This window comes from Sorex fumeus, unplaced genomic scaffold (genome assembly GCF_029834395.1).
Source record: "Sorex fumeus unplaced genomic scaffold, SorFum_2.1 ptg000044l, whole genome shotgun sequence".
Classification (NCBI taxonomy): Eukaryota; Metazoa; Chordata; class Mammalia; order Eulipotyphla; family Soricidae; genus Sorex; species Sorex fumeus.
In genome coordinates, this window is record NW_026606101.1 from 31,325,755 (window position 1) to 31,351,386 (window position 25,632).

Here is a 25,632-nt window from a genome sequence, read left to right on the forward strand (position 1 = left end):
AAAGTAAGAAGAGTTATATTTGGGTGAGATTGGCTAAACACCATCGGCCAAATTCTGGCCCCAAGTACATGTGGTCAGCCCATAAGCCTTGGAAAAAATCTGGCTTTGCCTTTATCCAAATATTAGTCATTTCTGGGTGGATTTTTCTAGGATGATTTTTTAAAAAAGATAAATAAAATAAGGACACACAGACCTGGAGGTAAAGCCAAGGCTCATGGGGAAACTACTCCTAAGGCTCTCCTACTTGGCCCTGTCACTTCACGGGAGAAAAATGAGCATGATTTGGGGGCAAGCCGTGAGCCTGCCCATTTCACAGATATACATTGGTGCATCCAGTCTAGCCTCACTATTTCTCCCTCCAACCTCTGCTTCTACCCACGGATGCTGCCAGATGTGAAGAAAGAGCAAGCCAACTTGAACCCTTCCATGCCCCGAGTGGAGGATGCAGCGGGACCACACGGAGTACATTCTTCTCCAGCAAAGAAGTGATGTGTTCCAGGCAAAAACCCAATCTGGGATATTTTGGCCCAAAGGAAACATTTACAACCAAATTATACACCTCGGAAAATAAATGAGCTTTCATTTTGGGAGAAAACTCTGCCAGGCTCTTTATTATTTGCACCACAATCATAAAGTTGGTTTTAATCTCTGTAGTGGAATGCTGCAAGGTTGGCCAACTGGCAGGCTCTGGTGGTTTGAGTGGGGACCACTTCACCCTTAAGAACACACAATGGAAGCGAGGGGAAGTGCTTCTTCTCAAACACTTTTCTCAGGATCCATTGATTTTTAGGAGCTGGGGTTTTTGTTTGTTTTTTTGTTTTTCATTGTTTTTTTATTTCTTTCCTTGGCATGTTCACTGCAACTTCAAAGTGGAGTCTTTTTATTTTCTTCACTTCTTATTTTTTTGAGAATTCCTGGGACCTTCCAGAAAAAAAAAAGACTTAATATAATGTTTCCTTTCTAAATAGATGAAAATCCAGGAGCAGGTCCAAGAAAGTCTATTATGGATTTCCATTGAGTGTAGAAGGGAAAATTGAACATAAAAGCTGAGAGAGAATAGAGGGAAAGGGGCTTATCAAGCAAGTTCTCTTTTATCCACCTTAACAAAGAAATCAGGTGATTTGAACCTACTGAGCTCTCATTACCGGGACTCATGCCATGATGTGACCTTGTAAATATGGCAGGAGGTTTAGTGAGGGTTTCTGGGATGATGACCTTTACTTGGAATATTTTTAAACATTATCAGATTAGATGCTGGGTAATGTGTCCTGATTTAATGTTTGAAATAAAGAGGTCATCCTACCAGCCCTTAAGTATATGGCTGATACTTTTGCAAGAAAATTGGGAAATTTTCTTGTAAGGACATGGAGAGGGGTAAGGGAATTTTGCACTTATACTGATGACATTAGAATGAAGTCTTTGTGGGAACATGGAGTTTCAGAAATTAGAGTAAGAGCTTCTAAAATAAGAGATGTACCAATCATCTCTGATCAGACCAAAATGGCAACACTACTCTAAGTAGGGAGACCTACTCCCAGAAACTAAGGAAGCGCAGCAGCACTGAGGGTGGGCAGCAGGGGGAGGAGAGGGGAGGGGTACTGTTTGCCCACCAAATCAAAATTCCCCCGCACACGAAGCACTCACTATGAGACTGTGCCTTTCTTCACCTCTCCATAACTCATATAATTGTACAAAAACATCCTAGCAGTGGCCACCTAGTCACACAAACACACACAAGAAATAAGAACTCTAAGTAGGCAGCCAGGGAGATGTGTCAGTTGTCGAAGACATGTGACTTGCATGCACAGATCCTGAGTTTGATCCCAGGCACCCATGATCCCCCAGGTGTGAGCCTGGTGACTACCGGGGCTGCTGGGTTAAATCAATTTAGCATTGCTGGGTTCTAGCATTAAAACATGGAACTTCATTGGCTAAGTAGAACCAGGAATCGTTCATGGGTCCCCCCCCCCCACGAGCACTGCTTGGGAATCCCCTCTCACCAAAGAAAATAATCCTAAATGCTTTCCAGAGTTTACTATGCATCCCTGGAGATCTTTTTAAATTCCCAGTGCCTGTACCCTGTCCCAGACAACATGTTTTCATTATTTGGGGGCATGACCTGAGAAGGAGGAAAGTCTGGGACATGCTACAGAAAACTATACACCCCATGAAAGGAAGGAACATCTGTCTCCTCATTGTATTCCCTATGCTTGGAGCCAAGATTATAACTCTCAATAATTGTATATGGGTAAGTACACAAATAAAGGTCCCAAAGCTTCTCTATCTGTCACTTAATCACTTACACCATCCATACACCATCAAAACAAATTTCAACTCCCTGGATGATTTCAGCACTTAAATATTTTGGTTTAGGCTGTAGTGTGGCTTTAGTTGTTGGTCTTCTTGCCCTTATTTCACCCTCTTTGTCTACCCATGTAAAACACCCTAGAGATGCTTTCATAAACTTTCCATTGTCCATTTTTGATCTTCATAATCTGGTAACTTGTAGTCATTGATGGCTTTGTATTTCATAATTCAGGGATGAAGACCTGAGCCACCCTGCTACTTGGGTTTTTTCTGTCCCACCTGCAACACCTTAATGATATGAGGATAACTCAACCTGGTTCTTTGCCAACAATGCTGTGGGAAATAACTGTCACCAGTAGACAAAGGCACAGAACTTGTTTTCTTGTTCTAATTCTAGAGGTTTCTACTTTCCACTCGTTATCCCACCTCTCCCCCACCTCCTGAAGACACCAAATTCTGGCACTGGATAAGTCAGCTTTTATTGTAAAAATATTTATGGAGACTGTCAGTTTTTAACCTTAAAACTGAACCATACTGTTCATATTTTTTCCAAATGATGGAGAGTGTGAAAGACTCATGAAAATGGAGCATGAAGAGATCAACCATGCGTTGTGGAATCTTTGTTCAAGACCTGAAACAGGAGAAATTCTACTTGGGTTGGAGGACTGGAAATCCAGAGAGAGGGTCCTTTATTCGTCAGCTCAGGAACTGACATAATAGTGTGGCAAGGGGGACATAGGGGCACGAGGGACTGAAAAAGCTGGCAGTGGCATACTAAAGTAGAGAATAGAAATATATTTTCTATTTGAAAAACTAGAAATTATTTTCTTTGGTAAAGAGTGAGGGAATGAAAGAAAGAGAGGTGGGGGAGAGAGGGAGAGAGAGAGAGAGTGAGATCCAGTCCACTTGAAACAAGCTCAATCTTCTGAACTTCTTTAACCTGATTCCAAAAGTCGGAAATTTGAAAGAAACAATTCTGAGTTTACATAACATGTGGAGTTGGAGAACTTTCAGCTGACTCTGTCCTTTTTCTGTAGATCATTGTGGAGAGTGAGCAATTAGAGCTCTTACTGATCGAATACCTGGGGCTTTGTTTAAAAATGGTTTTGGTTTTGTTAAAAAAAAAAACAGGTCTTTCTCTCTGAAGACTTTGGAAGTGAATGGGGAGTCCAAATGAAAGAAATAAATGTGTCGTTTTCCGAAAAGGGGTTTAAATTTGCTGGAAGAGAAACTCTGCTTGCTATATGAGCCTTTCCAGTTAAGGCCTCTGTGGCTTATTTTGAGAGAGCGTTATCTTGGGTTCAATTCCTTCAGCAATAAGCTCTGTCCAGGGAACCTTCCGGTGCATTGGTATGAATGTGATCATTAGGTTTCTGTTTTCCAGTTCTCTCTTTATTTTTTTTTTTAAATTTTATTGAATCACCGTGAGATAGTTACAAGCTTTCATGTTTGGGTTGCAATCAGGTATGGGGAATGTGCTTTGAACTGTTTTCCAGTGCTCTATGAGAAAATATGATGCATGTTGGTAAATGGAAGCTGCTCAGGCTCTGCCCAATCACTCTGGAGTTGAATACATTTGGTACTGATGGTACCTGAACTAGATACGCTGAGAACCAAAAGATTCTGATCTTTCTACTTTATACATTGTTTTTATGTCCTGAAAATCATGCAGCTGAGGTAGAGTCTGAAGTTTACCCTTGCTAAAGATTTGCTGGTGGGCAGGGTAGCATTTAGGGCACCAGAGAAAGCGTTTTCCAACTTTTTCTTATAACTTCTATCTTCATTTCCCCCACTTCTCTCTATATTTATACTGATGGACAATTTCTCCTTTCTCTTAGACTCGTCTGAGGAGACTCTCTCAGGACTTTAATTTTCTGCCAATATTCTGAAATAGGAAAATTTATCCTACCCATAACCAATTAGTCCCAAGCCTACCCTTCCCTGTCATCCAGCATTGGTATTTTTCAAGGAGTAAGAAATCCACTGAAGACATTGTTCTGCTTTATCACTGTATCACTGTATTACTGTCATCTCGTTGTTCATCTATTTACTCGAGCAGACACCAGTAACATCTCCATTCGTCCCAGCTCTGAGATTTTAGCAGCCTCTCCTTACTTGTCTTTCCCAATGATTGGAGGCTCTTTCAGGGTCAGGGGAATGAGACCTGTTATTATTGTTAACTGTTTTAGGCATATCAAATACGCCTTGGGGGGCTTGCCAGGTTCTGCTTCATATGGGCACTTTTTACTTTTGCAAGAATGGAGAGAATAAGAGTTTATTGAAGTTTGGGTGAGGGGAATGAGAAGAAAGCCAAGTCTTGTAGTTCAGCCTTCATCTTCAGTGTTTTAGTTTTTCACCCTGTGTATTGGTACCTGGGTGTCACTGAGCTCAGGTATAGCTCCTTTCACCCAAGCACACAGTAGGGTGAGGAACTGTTCTTACCTCCTAATGTCACATTGTGGGGGATCCCTAAAGAGTTGGTGATGCTCACAGTACCACCCTGTGGAGGCCCTGACATCATTTACTGTTCACCTGATTACATTTTTCTAAGCACAGTTATACCAACCATTTGCACCCCAAACTCATTCCCTTTCTTAACATGGCCTGAGAATTATACCTCCTCATCTACTACTCAACTACTGTGCCTCATCTTCTCTGAGATGAGCTGGGCTGAGTTTCTCAGATATTAGCCAACATCAGAGTCACTAAAGGGCCGATTAAAACACACAGACAGATGGATACCATACGCAAAGACCCCAACTCTGTTGACAGTGTTGGGGCCTCTGAGAATCAACATTTTAGTGAATGTCCACATTATGCAGATACTGTTCATCTGGGGACCATACTTAAGCTAGGTTCAAGCAATAATAGCATTACTAGCTTTTCTGCTGTTCACATCAGGAACAAATAGCAAAGTTTTGATGTCTTAAAATTAAATAAAAAATGAAAACCAAAATTAAACTACACACAATCATGTATGTTCATAAATTCTCCAGTATATATTTACCTACTGATAAATATGTACTGATAGATACAAATGTATTGACGTTACTTATATGTTTATACATGTGTTTATATATGTGAATGTTATATATACATAGGCATAAAATATTTTCACTGTATTTGACAATGAAGAAAACAAGGATGTTCAGAAAATGTTCAGAATCAAAGATATTCAGAAAGAAGAAAACAAGGATATTCAGAAAATGTTCAGAATCAAACACAAATTCAGGAGAGCCCAATACCTGGGCCCCTACTATTCGTCTCCTTCGGAGTCTTCTTTCTGTCCATTTCCCAGGTCCCTCTACCCCGTGTTCTCCTCTATACAGCACAGTCTGAGTATGGAGTACTGAGGGGTTGTGCACAGATTACTGCTGCCATCCATACCTCCAATGCAGTCTCCGTATTTTCTTTCTGGGTAAAGGGCAGTGCCAGCGCCACTTCTGGTACCACTCAGAAGCAGTCCACTGGGACATGGCATATTTTTCCAAGACTTGAATTTATCAGACAAGAGGAGACCAAATCAGGACCTGAGCCAAGGAGACCATTCTCCCCTTCTTCCAGAACTCCCCCTCATCCTCCCCATCCCAGAACCCAAATGTGGATCCAGAGATGTGAGGAATTGGGATGGAGTGATAGTACAGCAATTAGGGCACTCGCCTTCTACATGGCCACTCTGAGTTTGATCCCTAGCACCATATATGGACCCTGATACCCACCAGGAGTATCCTCTGAGCTCAGAGCCAGTAGTAAGACCTGAGCAACACCAGAGGTGGCCAAAAACAAAACCAAACCAAAAAGCAGAGATGTGATTAACTTTCTATATTAATGCCTTTGGGGTATTGAAATCCTCACCATTCCTTCATTCATTTATTTGTTCTTCTATCCATTTATTCAGAGGGCATTTGGTCCATGATTTTATATGTCAAAAGCTGAGATTCAGAAGTAACCAAACAGACATAATCTCTGCTCCTAATAGCTCACCCCATGTTGGTCCAACAATTAAGAAAACCCATAAATAGAATCATTTCAGCCTTGTGATAACTATCATAAAAGAAATGAGTGAGTAATAGAGACAAACTCCTGTTAGATAGGAGGGCTGAGAGTCCTTCTCTGGATGTGGTATTTAAGCTGAGATTAAAGAGATAAAAGAAAGAGTGATGACGGTAACTTGCACTAGGAGTATAGAGGATTTTTAGAAATGAACAAAATATTCCTCTAGTTGTGGATAAGTATAAACCTGAAGAATTTAACTATGACTAAGTTAACCTAAATTTAGTTTTTGTGAAGTTGAACTTATGGCTCAGTCACTTTTTATGTGTGTGCCTTATTAACTAGGAACTAGAACATTATTAATAAAAGTTTTAATATGGTGTATACATATTTAAAAGATGCATAAAATATATAAATAATGCAGAGTAAGAAGAAATTAATTCTGCAACAGAATAGGTGTCACAGAGGAAAAAAATCTAAAGATGCAGAGCAGGTTTTTTTTGTGGAAAAGAGAAACTGTATAGAATTGTTTAGATTTTTAATTTTAGGCATAATAATTTACAATACTAGGGGCCAGAGCAATAGTACAGTAGCGAAGACCTTTGCCTCACACAAGACCAACCTGTGTTTGATCCTCCGCATCCCATGTAGTTCCCCAAGCACTACAAGGCATAATTCCTGAGTGCAGAGCTAGGAATAACCCCTGAGCATCGCCGAATGTGACCCAAAAAGCAAAAAAAAAAGAAAAAAGGATTTACAATACTATTAATGGCAGGGTTTCATGCATAAACCATTCCAGTACTCACCCACCAACAGAGTGTCTGCTTTCCTTCATTCTTGTCACAGTGTCCCCCGTCCTCTTTCTGCTGGTCCCTGCCATGGTAAGCTTCCTACTGGAAATCAGTTATCAGTTTCCATTGACTTTTCCATTTGTTATCTCCTTACTCTGTCACTTTATATATCATATCTGTGGAAGAAATAAAAGAGGACTAAAGAAAATAGAGAAGCATTCTTCAGGTTTGGCTGTTTTTGAACTTGAAATAACTAGAACATAGGTGTTTTGGTTTTTTGCATGTGACTTCATTTGCTCGCTTATATTTGTGAAATTTATTGATGTTGTTGGGTTGTAGTTGTGCTTGAATATTTCTCCTTGATCCATAGTGTTTCATTCTATGACTTCTTAACTTATGCAGACACTTTATCAATGGCCATTTGGGTCCCTGTCACTTTCAAAGTTCACTCCAAATGTTAGGAGGGTTGAGGACTGACTTTTGTAATCTACTTTCTCTCTTCACTGCCTCATCCAGTCCTCACATAACTTTCAGAAGATTTGCATGAAGTGTTATGTGTCATTTCATTTTTATTTATTCCTTCATTTGTTAGCCATCAGTCTACTCTATTTCATCCTCATTATAGCAACTGTTTTATTTTTCTTAATGAAGTGATATGTAAATCCAGTGTAACACCTTACAACATTTAGTCACACTACTACAACCCATATCAGTATCATCTGTGAGGGGGGAAGTTAGGATACATTACATAGTGGAAAAACAGGACTATGCTTCCTACTTGCTAATCACAGACATTTCTGATACAAATTTCTCATCTCTGGAATAGTCATGCTTGTGTATTACCTCAAATTTATGTGGTGAAGATTAATGTCCAGTGGTTGGCATAGTAGCTTCTTCCAGGCATGTCTTGTGTCACCAATATCTTCTGGTTTTCTCTGTAGATTCATTTTCATCTTTCTCCATCCTAATAGGCTTGAGGATGTAGATCTGCATATATTACATCAATGGAGTTTCTTATTCTTGATCTTCCTCTTGTATTTGGTCAATCACAAACATGGCAGAAAATGATAGTGCAGAGGTTTCAGTATTAAGTAAGCTCTCCCTGCTCCCCCGCCAACCCCCGCACACAATCTCACATATACACACACCACCCCATTGGGGTAATAGTAACCTTTACCTATTCTGCCTCCTCAGGTATATCATCGGTATTTTTCAGCTCCTTTGCCCAGATATCTGCAAATTGGTCTTGTGTTAAGATTTCCTCAATGCTTGGTGCCATCTGATATTCCCCCATACTATGATGTTTCTGTTATCTGGAGCATTTTCTCTCTTGTCCCACCTTTTGACCACCTTACAAAGGAAAGTCAATGAGAAGGTTACACTTCTTTTACCTTGAACTGAAAATAACTCAATTCTAGTGAGAGAATTACGTTGTTGAGAACAAAGTCAGTAAGTGCCTCTTTTACTTGAGGGTCAGAGTAGAAAATTGTGTGGGGGCAGAGTGATTAAAGAATGATTGAAGTAGGGTGGGTTCCACTAGTGGTCTCTCTGCCAAGGACCCATGTAAGAGAAGACCCATTTCTTCTTGCTAAACCAGCAGTTTTTCTTTCATACTTTATTCAACATGAGATGAGTATCCAGATAGATTCCTAATAAAGTGAAAGAACATAATATGGTAATAATAAAGATTTAATAAATAGTGAGTTGTATCTTCATAATTAGGAATCGTAATAAGTTTAGTCCCTTTTGGAGTGGGGTGGTAGGACCACACCCAGTGATGCTCTGGATTTACTTACAGCTCTGTTCTCAGGAATCACTTCTTGTAGTACCTGGAGCTCTGTTTGCGGTGTCAAGTGCCTAAATTTCTGTACTATCTCTCCAACCTTAAAAATTTCCATTTTTATCTTGAAATTTATATACATATAAACATTTTTTAACTTTCCTGTTGGGTTCTAAATTTGTTAAGGACCAAAGTAAATAAGTAAGTAAGGCCCTCCCGTTGATAATCGATTTGCTCGAGCGGGCCCAGTAACATCTCCATTGGAGACTTTGTTGTTACTGTGTCTGGCATATCGAATACGTCACAGGGAGCTTGCCAGGCTCTGCCGTGCGGGCGAGATACTCTCGGTAGCTTGCCGGGCTCTCTGAGAGGGGCAGAGGAATCGAACTCGGGTCGGCCATGATGGCTGCGTGCAAGGCAAATGCCCTACCGCTGTGCTATCGCTCCAGCCCTAAGGACCAAAACATATTTAAATATGATTTTGAAGGTAGGAGAGATAGTACATATAGGATACTAGCAATCAAACTTGGGTACTTGCATGTGGCCAGCCCAAGTTTGATTGCCAGTATACCCTGTATGGTCTTTCAAGCCCTGCCAGGAGTGATCCTTGAGTGCAAAGCCAAGAGTAATCCTGGGCTTCACAAAGTGTGGCCTCAAAAACAAATGTACATTTATGTGTATGTATATAGAGAGATTTTCATAATGTTCAGAACATAAGCCTCACCCTGATCTCAAACAAATACATTTCAAAGAAATATTTAATCAATGAATGAGGAAGCTAAGAAGATGGCCAGTATCAGTGAAGAACATTTAAAAAAACAGATATCAACAAAATTAGAGAAATTTTGTGAAAATTAATTTCTAAGTTAAAAACTAGCTGATGTCCCAAAAGGCAATAAAATAATGAATTTGGAATTACTGTTTTTACTGGGAAAGGGAGGATGGGGAAGTCTTTTTTTGTATGAAATGAATATCTGCAAGTTAGCATGTAACTTTTAGTCTGCACTCTGATCAATAATGAATAATAGACAAATGAAGGCATATTTATGCCTGGAATAGCAAATAGAAATACAGTTTTCCTAGAGAATTAATGAACTTACATACACCATGTTTCTGCTATATTCCAGATACTGTTCTAGGTCCCACCAATATAGCACTATGCAAAGATAAAGAACTGCCCTTCTTGGGGCCGGAGCGATAGTACAGCAGGTGGGGCACTTGCCTTGCATGCAGCCACCCCAGGTTCAATTCCCAGCCTCCCATATGGACCCCCAAGCATGGCCAGGACTAATTCCTGAGTGCAAAGCCAGGAGTAACCCTGAGCATCACTGGATATGACCCAAAAAGAAAAAAAAAGAACTGCCCTTCTGGAAATGCCCTTCAGACTGGCAGGGGAAGAAGCATATAATGTACAAACACATGTGCATTCTTTACAAAGTAGAATAAAATGGATTATAGGGTTAGAGTGTGCAACCTAAAGTTACATGGGCTCATCACGTAGGTGGTCAGTAAAAGTTTCTCTGAGAGCCAAAGCAATAGAAAAACAGGTAGACTATTGGCCTTGCACGTGACAAACATGGGTTCGATCCCTGAGCCTGCGTGGAGTGACCACGCTGGGTGTGGCCCAAAATAAACCAAAAGAAAGAAAAAGAAAAAAGAAAGTCTCTCTGGAAAGTGACTTGAACTAAGACCTAACTAAGAAGAAACCAGTGATATATGATCTATATCAGGAAAAGAGAGTCACTAAGAATTTATAGTAAGGCCTCAGCTTAACTTGAAAACCAGAAAAGGAACCAATGTAATTGCATTGGGAGAATTGTAGGGGATAATAGACATATGTATGAACTAACAAATGTGTGATTATTCTTATGCTTTTTTTTCAAGTTTCAAATAGTTTGTCCTAACGATCCCCATGATCAACTACTATCTCATCCCAGCAGCACTAATACAAAATAGATGCTCACTCACAGTATTTGTTGAGTGAATCTATAAATAAAACAAAGACCCCAACCATTTATAGAGAAAGGTGATCCCAGGTAAGTCAAGGGCTTATGGTGGTATCTACTGCCTATTTTCTAAGTATGGATCAAAAGGCTTCCCTGGAGAACAGAGCTACAGTACAAATAAGAACAATCTGTACCGGCAGGTGAGAAAGGGAACAGACCCTGTTAGATTACAGCTTTCTCTTCACCTCAGGCTGTAGTTGGTCTATGATAGCTCTATAATTGTTTATAGTGTCAGTAGGGTTCCCCCTAATAAATGAGAATTGTTTCTGGCAGCCCACAGAGCTATACAGGTGCATCATGAAAGTGTATGGAAGAACTATTAAGTCTCAGCTCTAAATCTTTCAAAAAGTGGCAATGGAGCAGTTGCCAAGTACTGTATGAAAATGATGAAGCAAGGGGTGGAGGGAGATATCCTTTCCAACAGCTTTTGCTGAGTTTTCAGTTAGTAAAAGCAAGGCTAAGAGAATGAAGGTAATATTTATTTTATGTGCTTTATATATTTTATTTATTTAATGCATTTAGAATCATTAGGGTTTATTTTTTATTTTAATCTTCCTAATCCTCAATTTGATGTTTTTAGGATTTGGGCCAAGGTTTACATTGTTGATGGAAAATATTTTCTCCAGAAAAAGAAATAACTGAAGTCTGGTATCAGGTTTTACTGTGCAACAAATATTCTGAATTCTTTGTCTTTAAAGTCATTAACCTTCTCTTCTGACTCTATGGGGAGAAATGACCGAGGAAATCCCCATTTTTGTGAGTGGTTGAACTGGTCATTGAGTGACCACTTGATTTGAGAATTCAGAAGAGAAGCAGAAATAGGTTTGGTGCACAAGCATTTAATTTTTTGGCTTACTATTCTACCATTGGGCAAAGCAAGTTGTGTGGCCAAGGTCAAAGATTGGTTAGGGGAAACCATCAAGGCTGACTATTTAACAAACCGTGGATATTAATATAGCCCAATATTCCATTATTATAAACTGCAAGGCGCAGAGGTACAGTAAATTACCTAATCTTACAAAACTAATCAAAGACGATGGTGGGACCCAAACCTTGGACCCTGGAGCTCATGGTCCACCCCTCTTCCATATTTCTATGAACAATTTTCCAGGAATTCAAGGTTTAGGTCCAATTCCTGTTAAAACCTAGCCCAGGAGTTTATAGTGGGTTTCATTGAAGGGCATTAACTTTGGATGCTGAGCAAAATAATCTTCTTAATTACAACAATAAGTGGAATGAGGATTCCTGGCTACTCCTACCCCATAACAACCTCTGAGTTGTGCTATCTCATTTTTGGTTTGCCTAACAGGCTCCGCCTCCTCAGAGCATAATGGGAGCCTTGACCTCGCTTCTGGGCCTCACCCTTCCACATGGAGAGGGACACAGAGAATCACTTCCTGGGTGTTTTCTGTGTAGAGCTCCTTGTCCTTTTCCACACTATTTCTGTCAGTTTGAAGGATGGCTTAGATATTTGGGCCCCTTAGTCAAAGACTTAACAAACTGCATCTTGTGAAATGGACCTGGATGTTTAGTTACCACTATTTGTTTGCCAGAAATTGTGAATGCACAACATGAAAATTCCCCAACAACTCATACTTTTATTAAATGTTTGCACATTTAGAGTCTGAGTTCCACAAGCTGAAGAGTGGGGACTGGCACCCCCTGGTGGCTACTTTGGGCCTGTTCTTTACAGCCTGAGCAAATTGGCTCAGGCCTCAAATTCAATGTGACCTTTTTCAGGACAACATCTTACCTTACACCCTAAGAGATTTACCAGTGTCACTTCTAAGCAGACTCACCACTTCCCTGGGAAAAAAAAGTCCTGGAAAGTAAAGTTTCTTCCATTTGTGAAGATATTTTGATGACAGGCAAATGTTTCTTTGACCAAATTGACTTTCTACCCCATCCTCTCCTTCTTACATGTCTTCTTAGCCGTGAAAGCATAATTCATGTTTTATTTCTGTTCATTATTTAGCCTAACAGGACATAAAGGAAATGGGTCCTGGATAGTTCCCACTCTGTTTTCTTTGCCAGCAGTAGAGAAGCACAACTTGAAAAATCACCAATACTTCACACATTTTCAAGATCAAAGCTGTTTACAGAAGGCTATTTGAGACAAGCCAGTGGGGTGTTGACTTCCATTTTGTCTGTGGTCCCCAAGAATCTTCCATTAAGAGAAGCTGAGAGGTGGGTGGCCCACAAGAGTGGCCCGATTCCCTGCAGAGCCCCCTCTGGCCCAAATGCAGTAAATTGACCATCTTTATTTCTTCTAAAGTATCGCCTGAAGTCATAAGCAAGTTCACTCCCAAACCCTAAAGTAAACATCCTCATGGGACATTCTTCCACCATAATGAAAGATTCCTTAGCTATTATTCAGACTTTCAACAGAAGGCTCCAATCTCAAACAAGATGTAACAACCCCTGCATTCTTTTTTTTTCTTTTTTTTCCTTTTTGGGTCACACCTGGTGATGCACAGGGATTATTCCTGGCTCTGCACTCAGGAATTACCCCTGGTGGTGCTGAGGGGACCATACGAGATGCTGGGAATCGAACCCGTGTCAGTTGCATGCAAGGCAAATGCCCTACCCACTGTGCTATCGCTCCAGCCCCAACCCCTGCATTCTTGGAATATCCTGTGTCTATACTATTCGCTCTTCTAGAGTTGGGTTCCTCAGCAGAGAGCCCAGCTGAAAGTTGTACAACTGGGAGAGCCAAAGCATGAAACTAAGAGGTCAAATGGTAGATGGGGACAGGGAGGCGAAGGAAGGAAGCAAAGTTGGAAGGAGGCCAGAGTGATAAAAATTGGGGGGGGGGGGGAGGGAAATCCACTGGTCTATAGACTCCTTCCTACCCCCCAATTGATATTAGTTAGGTAAGAGATAATCATTCAGTTTGTTGTCCTTTTCTCCCTGCTAGAAATTATTCCTAAGGGGATATTGCATTTCTACGCTTGCGCCAAAATAGAAGCAATGCTACTTACTCTGTTTCTTCATGTAAGTGGAATGATGCTATCACACCCAGGTAAAGTGAGAACAGAAGGCAGCCAGTTTTGCCATCTCTATTCTACTGTGCAGTTTCCCCACACCTGCACCTGCCTCCATAGGCCCCACCCTCCCCACCATGATCCTGGATACATCCCTCCAGCACCTCACAGAATTCTCCACCACTTCCTACTGCCTCTCTTGTTTGTTTGGTTTTTTTTTTAGTTTATTTGGAGATCACACTGACAGTACTCAGGATTTACTCCTGGCTTTGCACTAGGGATCACTCCTAGAGGACTTGGGGTACTGTATGGTGCATTGGGGATATAACAGGAGTTGGCCCCATGCAAAGCAAGTGCCCTGCTCACTGTGCTATGGCCCCTCCCTGCTGCCTCTTTTATGATGAGAGTCTTTGCACTGTCTTTCTGTCTTTCTGAGTCAGAATAGTAAGTACACCCCCTTGAGAGAGCCTTTATTTTTTTCTAATATTCTGTTTGCTTCAGGGTCACTCCCCCCCTCCCCCGCATATAGGGGGAACCACACCCAGCTGTGCCAGAGATTACTCCTGGCTCTGTGCTCAGGAATCACTCCTGGTAATGCTTAGAGGATCATGTTCTGTGCCAAGACTCAAACTGGGGTTGGCCATGTGCAAGGCAAACACCTTACCCCTTGCAGTATCTCGCTGAAACTTATTTTATTCATACCCCTGGCTCCTTTCTCTCCCAAGGAATTCTTACTTAATGTGGAAAGATAATCACTGTGCACCTTTATTCTTTTATCTTCCCCAACGAGGAAGCTTTTGTTCTTGCCTTTGAAATCCCACCAATGGCATTCTTGAATTTATTTTTAGCCTCGTGGAAGTGTTCCAGACAAAAGTCGATGCCCAGGACAGATAAAGTCCCGGGTGTGTTTACCATGGGTCGGAGAAAATGGAGTGTTTTAATGTGGAAGAAGCAGGCCATATGCCTGGGTGCAGCATGGCTTCCTTTAATCTGGAAAAAGGAAACAAGCATTGTCGATAATAATATGCAGATGTCCAGCCCCAAATGAGGACATATTGCTAATTAGCTATATTGTTAGTATGTTTTAAGGAGAGAGGCTGCAGTGACGTTAATTACAATCTCTGTTGTTTGTTGTTCAAAGTCTATGAGACCAAAAGCATTGCTAATAATATCTTCTTTAATATCTTCAATGGAGGATTCCTGGATTTTTTCTTCTTTAGAATCCCACATAAAAGCAACATTAGGGGTAATGAGGCTTGTAGCCTGAGCCTAATTAAAACAAAATCTTAGTAGGCCCGTAGCCATCATTATCATCAACTAGTACTTATTGGGTGCCCCCTGAGCTTGTGGAATTGGAGGGTGTGGGGTTTAGAGATTGCAGATATGGCCTGTTCTTTGCCCTCCAGAAATTTACCATCCCGTCTGCCTCCAAGAAGTCTGCCTGGTTGTGTTAATCTGGGAATAGTTACCACAGCCTTTCTTTTTTTTTTTTTTAAAAAAAAAAAAGCACTAAAACTGTCCTAGCCAGCTACAATTTGTTACTTATTTGGACCTCTCCTGGGCCTCTGGCAGTCATTGAATTAGCCCTGCTTCTCATATACCAACCATTTGTCGATATTTGTGGAATTGGGCAAGTGACTGTATGTGGTACTGGGACTACAGTGCTTACTACCCTTTCCCAAAGATGGCCCCATCAGCCATTACTGTACCTTGTTCATACTTCTCCCTGGGTTAATTGCCTGATTTGTGCTGGGGTTTGGTTCTCTGGAGAACCATTTCCTCTCCAACTCTGCCTGCCCGATGACTGCTGGGGAACTGAGTGCTGTCACCGCTTTGACCATGAGACAGCTGTGGCTGCTCTCTTTGGTCATGAAGATAACCAAAATTAGCAGCTCCGGTGACTGGGCATCCTTGGTCTTAGGCCAGTCCTGTACTATCGAGAAAGGACACATGAAATCAAACATCGGGACTTGTCATCTTAGAAATGATTCCATGTCTGCAGATGAAATATTCTCTTCTGGGTTCATTTTGGCAGTACTTTGTCAGAAATATCTAGAGCCAGTAGATGAAAACAAAGAAAGATGAGGAGCACCATATAGCTTCAGCAAGCCTCCAAATGACCCAGAGAGTGCCACTAGGGACCCGGTGGCCTAGTGGACAGGTTCACAGTATGATGAAAACTCTCAGACCAAACTCAGCCCTAGGTATCAGTGAAATCTTGCCACTGGTGACAATGTGAATGGAGTTAGACACAACCAGCCCTTGAGCTGAGACCCAGGGAGCAGAGTACCTTCCTCACAAGTGTGTAGTGCTAGGTTCTATCCCTGACCCTGAATAAGCACCACAAGGCGAAGGTACTTAACTTCCTAAGTACCAAAATGACTAAAATGACTACCACCATCCCACTTGAATTCAGATGTGTGAAAAAGTACTCCTAAGCAAATACAATCATATAAATTAATGGTATCACAATGAAAAAGAAAAAGAAAAAGAAAAGCCCAACATCTGAGTCCCATCTTGTATTTCTATTATGTAACAAATGATCTCTTACTCAGGCAGCAGAGTGGCTCCAGTCCTCATATCCATTCCATTCCAACTCTGTTCCTTGGCATACTCATCATGCTGCAGGCCTGCTCCACGGTGTCCTTTGCCAGGCCTGCAGTGTCCATTGGCCACCTCCTCTCCTCTCTGTCCTCTCCCTCTGCTTAACATCTCAAATAGTATGTCTTCTGGGAAATCTCTCTTTTTTTCTTAACATCAATGTTCAAAGCAGTTCTTTTTATAATAGCTTTACAATTGAGTTTTATAATAGCTGCTTCAAAGGGTGAGATTTTTTTCTGGCTTTCTTTTGTATCATCAAGAGCTCATGAATTTGCATAGATTCTGTCAACTACAAGCATTTTATTTTCTTGTTTGATACCCAACTCATCTTGTCTTTCTGCAGTGTAGACTTTTCAAGCTGGCTCCTGTTTCCTGTTTTCTTTTCAAAAAGGTAGAGCCGAAGCAATAGTACAGTGGGTAGGGTGTTTGCCTTGCACACAACTGACCCAGGTTCAATCCCTGGCATCAAACCATATGACCTGCTAAGCGCTGCCAGGAGTAATTCCTGAGTGCAAAGCCAGGAGTAATGCCTGAGCATCACCATAAGTGACCCAAGAAGCCAAATAAATAAGTAAATAAATAAATAAAAGGACTACACCTGGCAAAGCTCAAATGTCTTCCTGGCTTGGTACTCAGGAGTCACTCCTGGCAGTCCTCAAGGGACCATGCTGTCCCAGAGACTGAACTGGGTCTCCTTCATGCAAAGCATGTACTCTATTTCTTTTAACTACATCCCTGCCCTCCCCCATATTCTTGTGTGCTCTTCTGAGAGGACAATGTCAATAACTTAGTTTCTTTGCTTTCTGTTATAGCAAAGTATCCCAAACTTTCCTTTCCTGTCAAGACCTGAAATACACCCGGCGATGCACGTGGATTTCTCCTGGCTTTGCACTCAGGAATTACTCCTGGCAGTGTTTGGGGAATCATATGTGATGCTAGGAATCAAACCCGGGTTGGCTGCGTGGAAGGCAAATTCCCTACCCACTGTACTATCAATCCAGCTCCAATTTCTTTCAGTAAACTTCTTAAATGCAATTATAGGGGCTGACTATGTAACTAAAAGAACCCCAGGTTTGATCTCTGACACACATGGTCCCCAGCGTCATTAGATGTGGGCATCCCCCATCCAAATGTTATGATAGAAATTTAGAGAAAATTAAATTAAATACTACATGACCTAGTGAGTAATAGATTTGAGAAATATGATATATAGTAACCAGGACACTGAGAAGAATTTGTGACTGTCTTGGGGAGGGTATATATGGCACATTTAGAATGAGATATTAAAAATGAATTTGCATCAGATGGAGCATCCATTGTCCAGTTGCCATCATGATGCTCTGCTGGGATCTCCCTCAGCTGGGGATTGTGCTCCATTGCTAAGAACAAAATACTTTGAATTACATAATTGAACTTGTCCCTTTTTATTAAAATGCATAGCCCTAAATTTATCATCATCACAGGGAACACTGTTCCTAATATTATAGTAATTCCTATATTCACTGTATCACTGTACAACTGTCATCCCATTGTTCTTTGATTTCCTCGAGCAGGCACCAGTAACATCTCCATTCATCCTAGCCCTGAGATTTTAGCAAGTGCCACATTGGAGGCTCTTTCAGCGTCAGAGCAATGAGACCCATCATTGTTACTGGGTTTTGGCATATCGAATATGCCATGAGGAGCTTACCAGACTTTGCCATGCGGACAGGATACTCTTGGTAGCCTGCCGGATTCTCTGAGAGTGAGAACTAGACATTAAGAGGTTGCATGGCCACTCATGTGGCTGCTCGATTCCGGGAGCTTGGTTTTATAGTCTCTGGGTCTTGGCCATTGATGGGATTAAATGGCGCCAGGGCAGTTGGTGGGTGTAACTCTCTAGCTACTGGAAGATGGGAAATCCGGGTGGAAGAGGCCCAGTCCTGATCCAAGCAGGCTTGGAGATCTCAGCCCCAGGTCCTGCACACCTGAGTTCCTCTGCCTGTTCCTTCATGCGTGAGGCTCGTCTGAGCATGTGGAGAGTGGTCTTAAGCATGGCTGTGGCTGGTTCCAGAGGTCTTCAGCTGCCGGGGCTCTGCTCAGGGCGGGGAGGGAAACTCAACCTGCCCTCCTCCAAGGGTCCACCATATGAGGACAGGCAGGCATGGGGACAGGAGACTCTGCGTTGTTCTCTTCCCAGAGCTTGGTTTTATAGTCTGGGTCTTGACCGTTGATGGGATTACATGGCACCAGGGGGAAGTTGGTGGATGTAAAGCCTAGCTACTGGAAGATGGGGGATCTGAGTGGAGGAGGCCCAGTCCTGATACAAGCAGGCTTGGAGTTCTCAGCCCCAGTTGCCAATATTAATATGAATGTTTATGATCATGACAAAAGAAGTTCTGAGGTTACAATTCCAGAGCCAGTATATGGTCCTGCCATGCAAAAAGCGGGGCCATATTTATAGGATAAGGGTTAAAGTGTTTGCCTTGCATGCAGCCAAACCCAATTCAATCCTAAACACTCCTCCCTATGGTCCCCTGTGTACTGCCAGGAATGAGCTCTGAGCACAGATCCAGGAGTAAGACCTACGCACTGCCAAGTATGGCTCCCAAACAAAATGAACAACAAAAAAATTCCGTGCAAAAAGGGACTCAGGCCCCTCCGTATTTCCATTCAACTTTTATTTTTTCAGTTTAGTCTTAATCCTCATGCCTATCTGTTCCAGCAGTTCATGTCAAGCAACTGTTCCCACAGTTTGGTCAGGAAGTAGAAGAAAGTTTGAAAAGTCAGCTGAATCTGCCTCTCATTCTGCATTACCATCCACTATTTTCCACCTAAGTTCATTGAATAGAATTGAGTCACATGGTCCCCTGATGTAAATGGTGCTGGAATGCAGGAAAAGAAAAGTACAGAATGAATATTGCATAGATAATTAGAACGCCAAGGTAGTGAAAAGTAAAATATAACATAATGTTGTATGCATACGGAACATATTTTCAAGTATTAATATTCTAGTAATACTTTATTCCCTTTTTTGGGGGGGGTGTCTCTCCCAATGATGTCCAGGTGTTACTTCTGGCTCTGCACTGAGAAATTGCTCCTGGAGGTATTGGGGGAACCATATGTGATGCTGGGAATGAAAGTTGGGTTAGCCATGTGAAAGGCAAGCTCCTTACTCACTCACTGTATTGCCACTCTGGCCCTGCTATATTCCCATTTCAGAAGATTAAATTATATAATAATAGAGGGCAGGAATTTTGAGCAAAGATGAGGAATATTAAGCAGTAGTTGGACAATTTGGCCTATACATCACCTGCCCTAGTAATTAAACAAGGCATGTGTGGTAAACCAACATAGTTTTAGTTTCTTCTGTTTCTAATCCTTTGGATAGTCATAGCTACCAGAGAGAGAGAACATTACTCCTAGAACTGTAGCATTGACACAGGTTGAATATCAGCTCAATACACTGTGGGTAAAAAGATATTTTCCCAAACTAAGCTGGCTTTCTCGTATCACATGGATTTAGGTCCAATGAAACCTATTTCTCCTTGGTAAGAATGGTTATGTTTCTTTTCAGCTTCTGAAATTTCCCAAACTAGCCTCTTCAGAGTGAGTGTGTGCTTTTCTAATTAAAGCACAGCTATTTCTTTCTGCGTTTTTGAGATCTCTTCTTAAATATCTTCACTCAGCTAAAATAATTTAAATGGTACCTTCAAAAGAGAGGTTGATGTATGTGAAGTGAAATTCAACTAAGACTCTAATGGGGCATTTGTAAGGATGGTGCGCTATATTTTCTTTTCACAAAGGATAAAGAAGACTTTTCCTTCATTGTTAAAAATCCTGATTTTACAGGCTCTTACCTTTGATCTAGATCACCAAAATAATTACTCCCAAATTTGACTGTTGATAAAATAAAATATAATTTTATCTGAACCACTTGAAAATACCTTCCATTATTCTATGACTTACAGTTTCTGGACAGTTTGGGCAATATTGTTTCAGGGAGACAAGGTGCCCAGATAAGTGTATTTGGATAGAGATGCGAGCATAATTCAGATATTCACAGATCATATTAGCATTTCTTTATTACTGCCCATCTTCAAATGCTATAAAAACATTGAGCTTATGAGGGATGAGGAAAAGATTGAGAAATACCACAATTCTGTGTGTAACTCAAGCCAAAACATACTTTAACCTCAGTCCATTCCCGGCAGAGACACCAGTGGCCTGAACTATCCAAGCTATTGACCTAACACTGACACATTCCAAACTCTTGATCATCTTCTTGAGAGGGTGCAGGCTCTTCTTATTATCTGTTTTTTGGTTTTTGTTTGTTTTGTTTCCTTTTTTTTCACATGCAAGACCCCTGAACCACAGGAGTTTAAGGAGTTTTCTTGGTGTGTGGCGAAACCAGGGTCACTCTGCGGTGGTGTATTGCCTACCAGGAAACATTCCAGAGTCAAATCGAAAAATCAATCAGACTCAGTTCTTGTTTCTTTCAGCTATCTAAGCAAAATGCCAAATAGCATTAAAATTGCATGGCCTACTTCTTTGGAAAAAATATTTTTAGGAGTAAAAAGTACTTCATTGTAGAGAAAATGAAAGAGACTTCCACTCATCCTTATGTCCCAATTGATACAATGAAGTTGGGATTTGATTTGCAGAGGATCCCTTGAGCAGTTGGCCAGTAAAACCTGGACCCATTCTGAGAAGTTAGTTGTCTTCTCTTTTGCTGTTCAGGATGTTTTAGAGCTGGGCACCAAGGGAGAACAACCAGAGAACAATAGCGTTAAGTTATCTACCTTTGGGCCGGGACAGATTTTCTTGATGTGTGTGTTTTAAAGATACAGTTTCACATTCCCAAATAGATATTGCCACTCCACACCCTCTACTAAACTCTCACAATTTGCCACAGTCCCTTCCCTCTCTAACCTTCTTCCCCTTCCTTTCTGGTAAACACTTTTGCATTCATAGTTCAAGGATGCCTTCTTTCACTTTGCCTTTTCAACCTTGTTTAGGTTTCTTTATATCCCACACAGGTCAGATATACTGGTACAACACCTGCAGTTCCATCCATATTTTTGGATGGAAAGGCAATAATTCATCTTATAACTGAGATAGTGTATCTGCTCATCTGTTGCTGGACATCTGAATTGTCTCCATACCTTTGCTATTGTGAATAGTACCACAGCGAACACACCCATGCATAGATCTCAAAATCATGTTTTTGTGTTCTTGAGATAGATTTCTAGAAATAAAATTAATGGTCATGTGGTAGGTCTATTTTTAATATTTTAAGAAATAACCATAATTCTTTCCATAGCGGGTAGACCAATTTATAACTATGTGCTGGGGTTCCTTTTTCTCCACACCCTCTCCAGCCTTTCCTGGTTTTGGTCTTTTTTTTTTATGTAGGTAATTCTGACACATTCTTAGACATAAAGTTGATAGAGGGGTTTTGTGACCTTGAATTCTCCTCTCCTCTCTTTTCCTTTCCTGTCCTATCTCCCACCTTTCCTATTCTTCCCCTCCTCTCTCCCTCCTCTCTTCTCATTTCTCTCTTTCTCCCCCCTTCTTCCTCTCCCTCTCCCCCTACTTGCTCTCTTCTCTCCCTTCTCTCCCTTCTTGCCTTCCCTTTCTCTTTCCTTGCTCTCCCTCTCTCCTTTCTTACTCGGTCTCTTTCTCTCCCTCTGTCCCTCACCTCCTACTCAATCTCAGCATAATACATTTGGCTTCCACTGCATTGAGGAATGCCTGAGGATGCCAGGGTAACACCCTCTATGAGGATGTGCCAGAAGCCAAAACCATGGCAGAGAAGTGGCTGGAAAGGTGAACAAAGACATTACCCCTGGCCATGTCTCCTGAGAGGGCAAGTAAAAACATGATGAGGAATATCCTGCATACCCCCTCTCTGACTGCACATTTTCAGGGAAGACAGCAAACTTGCTGTCTATCTCAAGTTTGCTCTGAGCCTCTTGGAACATTCACAAAGGTTGTCTCTGTACCAGTGAATGTATTCAGCCCTCATTTCTGTTTAAAGAGATCTAGCAAAATCATTTCCTTGGGTTAACTCTCTAAGAAGATATTTATCTCCTGCATGTGTTTCATCCTCCGGCTGTTCTTGACCTTGGGTATGTAGAGTCAGGAGTGTTTTGATACCAGATGTAACCTTTTGGCTGGGTAAAAGGAACTGTGGAGAGAAGCGGGGAGTGCATGTGGAGACAGCATGCTGGAATATACACTCACAACACCCCAAACATACCCAAGAATAACAAGAACATTAACCACTGACCCAAACACTGGTGAAATTCTATCTCTACATCTCTCTTAACCAGTAAACATGAAAATGCCATCTCTACAGGGATGGATGATACTTCCAATAAGAGGTCCAGGGAGGCAGAGGGAAAGAGAGCTGGTTTGGGAAAGAAGTCCAGCAACTTCTACACTGCACAATCACTAGAAAATTTTCCCCAAGTGGCAACTAAGTAGAGACTTGTTTTTACTAACTGGGAAAAATATCAAACTTGAAATTTTCCTTTTTTGAATAAAAATCATTAAAGTTTAAGAGTGGTGTAGATATTTTTTTCTTTAACCATTTCCATCCCTTCATCCTTGCCTCATATCATTCTTCTGCCTTTGCTCCATACCAGCCATGCTCGACCTTCCTGCCAACCTCACTGGTTGTCTTTCTGTTCTTTAAATACACCAAGTTCATCTTTACTTCAAGACTGTTTTATTTGCTGCTACTCTCCTCTAGAATGTTCTTCCCCAGATCCTCATTGTAGACTAATATTTTCTTATTCAGATCTATTATCTAAAGTGACCTTCTCAGAGAGGTTTTCCCTGTCTATTGTTGTTCCTAGCTGAACTCTATCATGTCCTTATTTATTTTCTTCTTAGTAACATGATTTTCAGATCCAATTTTATTTATATATGATATATATATATATATATATTTGCCTCTTTGGGTCACACTTGGCAATGCACAGGGGTTACTTCTGGCTCATGCACTCAGGAATTGCTCTTGGCAGTGCTCAGGAGACCATATGGGATTCTGGGAATCAAACCCATGTTGGCAACGTGCAAGGCAAACACCCTACCTGCTGTACTATTGCTCCATCCCCTATGTAATATATTTTTTAAAATGTGTATTGCCCCCAACTTGATGTACACTGTAAGAGTGTAAAGCCTATGTCTGTTTCATTCACTTCCTTGTCTCATATTCCTAGAACTTGGTTTGCATTTGTTGATTGGATGGATGGATGGATGGATGGATGGATGGATGGATGGATGGATGGACAGATGGACGGATGGACAGAGAGATGGATGGACAAATGGATGTATCAGTAGATGCATAGATTACTTACTGTAATCAATACTTTGGGTCAAGTTAGCCGGATATTTTGATCTGTTACCTAAAACACACATTTCAGGGCCCCTGAGATATTACAGTGGTAGGACGCTTGACTAGCACTCATCCATCCCAGGCTCAAGATCCTCTGAGCATTGCCAGGTGCAGCTCTGGAAGTCCCAAGCACCACCAGGTATGATCCTTGAGGCCCCCAGCATCACCAGGGTGGCCTCCTGGGTAACCCCACTGCCACAGAACCCGACAGTATTGCATCTTCAGACCTTTACACTAAACTGTGAGCTGAAAATTGTCTGTGGGGCTCCCAGATCTCCTGAAAGAGACTTTGCTAGTGTCCTTACCCCAACAGAGATAAACTCTGAACAGTAGGGCCATATCCAAAGTGAGAGCCATTGACTGAAATGTAAGCACAAAAGTTCGTAAGTCTGTAACTGTATCTTATGATGATTCATTAAAAAATAAAAATAAATGAAACAACAAAAAAAAACAAAGTGAGAGCCATTAATCAGATGAAGCTGTGAGACTGAAGTCATCACATCATTCTACTTCTAAATGAACATTATACTCCTTCTGAATGCCATTTTTGGGTTGGTTATGCTTTAGCGTTTCTGAAACAGTCCCTAATTCTTTAACCCCCAGAAACTTCTCGGTCAGCAGGCTAAGGAAAATTTGCTAATGATTTGACCTTTAGAAGATGGGCAAACTAAGCCATAGAAATTTCACATAAGTTGGGAATACCATCCTGGCTCAAGGTCAACCACTGCAATTGTTCTTGCTCTTGAGTTGAAAGTATTGTTTTGGATAACATTTCTTAATCTCGTTTCCCCTATTTATCTGTTTGCTTCCTTTTCTGTTTGTTTTAGAAGAATCTTAATGTGGAAAGTGACTCTTCATCAGGAATCAACTTTCCTCGCCCTAAAGAAGTGCCAGGGGAACCGCTGGATCACCAGGCCACACACCAGCCCTTCCCCAGACAGGGGTTTCGGCAAGAGCCTGGACACCCTTCACTGCAAAGAGACGGCCCCAGATCCTTTCTCCTTGATCTTCCCAACTTTCCAGATCTTTCAAAAGCTGATATCAATGGGCAGAATCCAAATATCCAGGTAATGCATGTTAGCAGGAAGATAATTTGGGCACAAAATCCTCATTTAGGATTTGGCTTCTCTCTTCCCTTGTTCTTCCCAGAGCAGATTTCCATGATGGCTAGGAATCTCTCCCTCTTGGGCAACGTAAGCTTCTTGGCAGCAGCTGTTCTCGTTTGGCTGCTTCCATACTGTTCAGTTTTGTTCTCCATTATTTTCACCTGCGGAAAGTCAACTTTTCCTATTCTTGCTCTCTGCATCAAATTCCACTTAGCTTACATGGCAGAAGTTCCTCAACCAGAACTCCTGGCCCTTAATTAACAGTATCTGGAGATGAATGCTCTCTACATGCCACTGTTTGGGGTCAGATTTCCATGACCTCTGTTGTTTTGCTTATAATGCCAGTGTCCTGGTGGCTGACAAACATCACTATTAACATACATCAGATAGAAAACACTGACCAGCCCCTACCTCATATAAATGCCATGCCTGAAACTTTCAAAATCTATGATCTCTACCTTCACCCAAAATGACCTAGGTATTAAGATCCCAGACACCTCTTGACAGTGAGTGTCAAAGGCTCCTAGTGATCCATAAGAGGAGAAAAAACACTGAATTCCACAAAGGGCAGATCTACATGGACAGGCAGATGTAGGGCAGTACAGAAGTGCAAAGGGCTTTGGAGGTCACTCTTTGACAACTCATGTGCAGAAATCACTGCACGCCCCAGTTATTATTTC

General features: G+C 41.4%; 1 protein-coding gene across 3 annotated transcripts in view; it reads left to right on the top strand.

The window, feature by feature from the left end:
- ISM1 (isthmin 1) overlaps positions 1-25,632 on the top strand; it is an 87,132-nt gene that overhangs the window by 30,098 nt on the left and 31,402 nt on the right. Inside the window, exon 2 of one of the 3 annotated variants that reach the window (XM_056121564.1) lies at positions 24,674-24,913. The exons of 1 other annotated variant lie outside the window; for it this stretch is intronic. In XM_056121564.1, the coding sequence (XP_055977539.1) occupies positions 24,674-24,913 (240 nt within the window). The remainder of the gene's footprint in view (positions 1-24,673; positions 24,914-25,632) is intronic. One more of the 3 variants, XM_056121565.1, reaches the window with a different exon arrangement.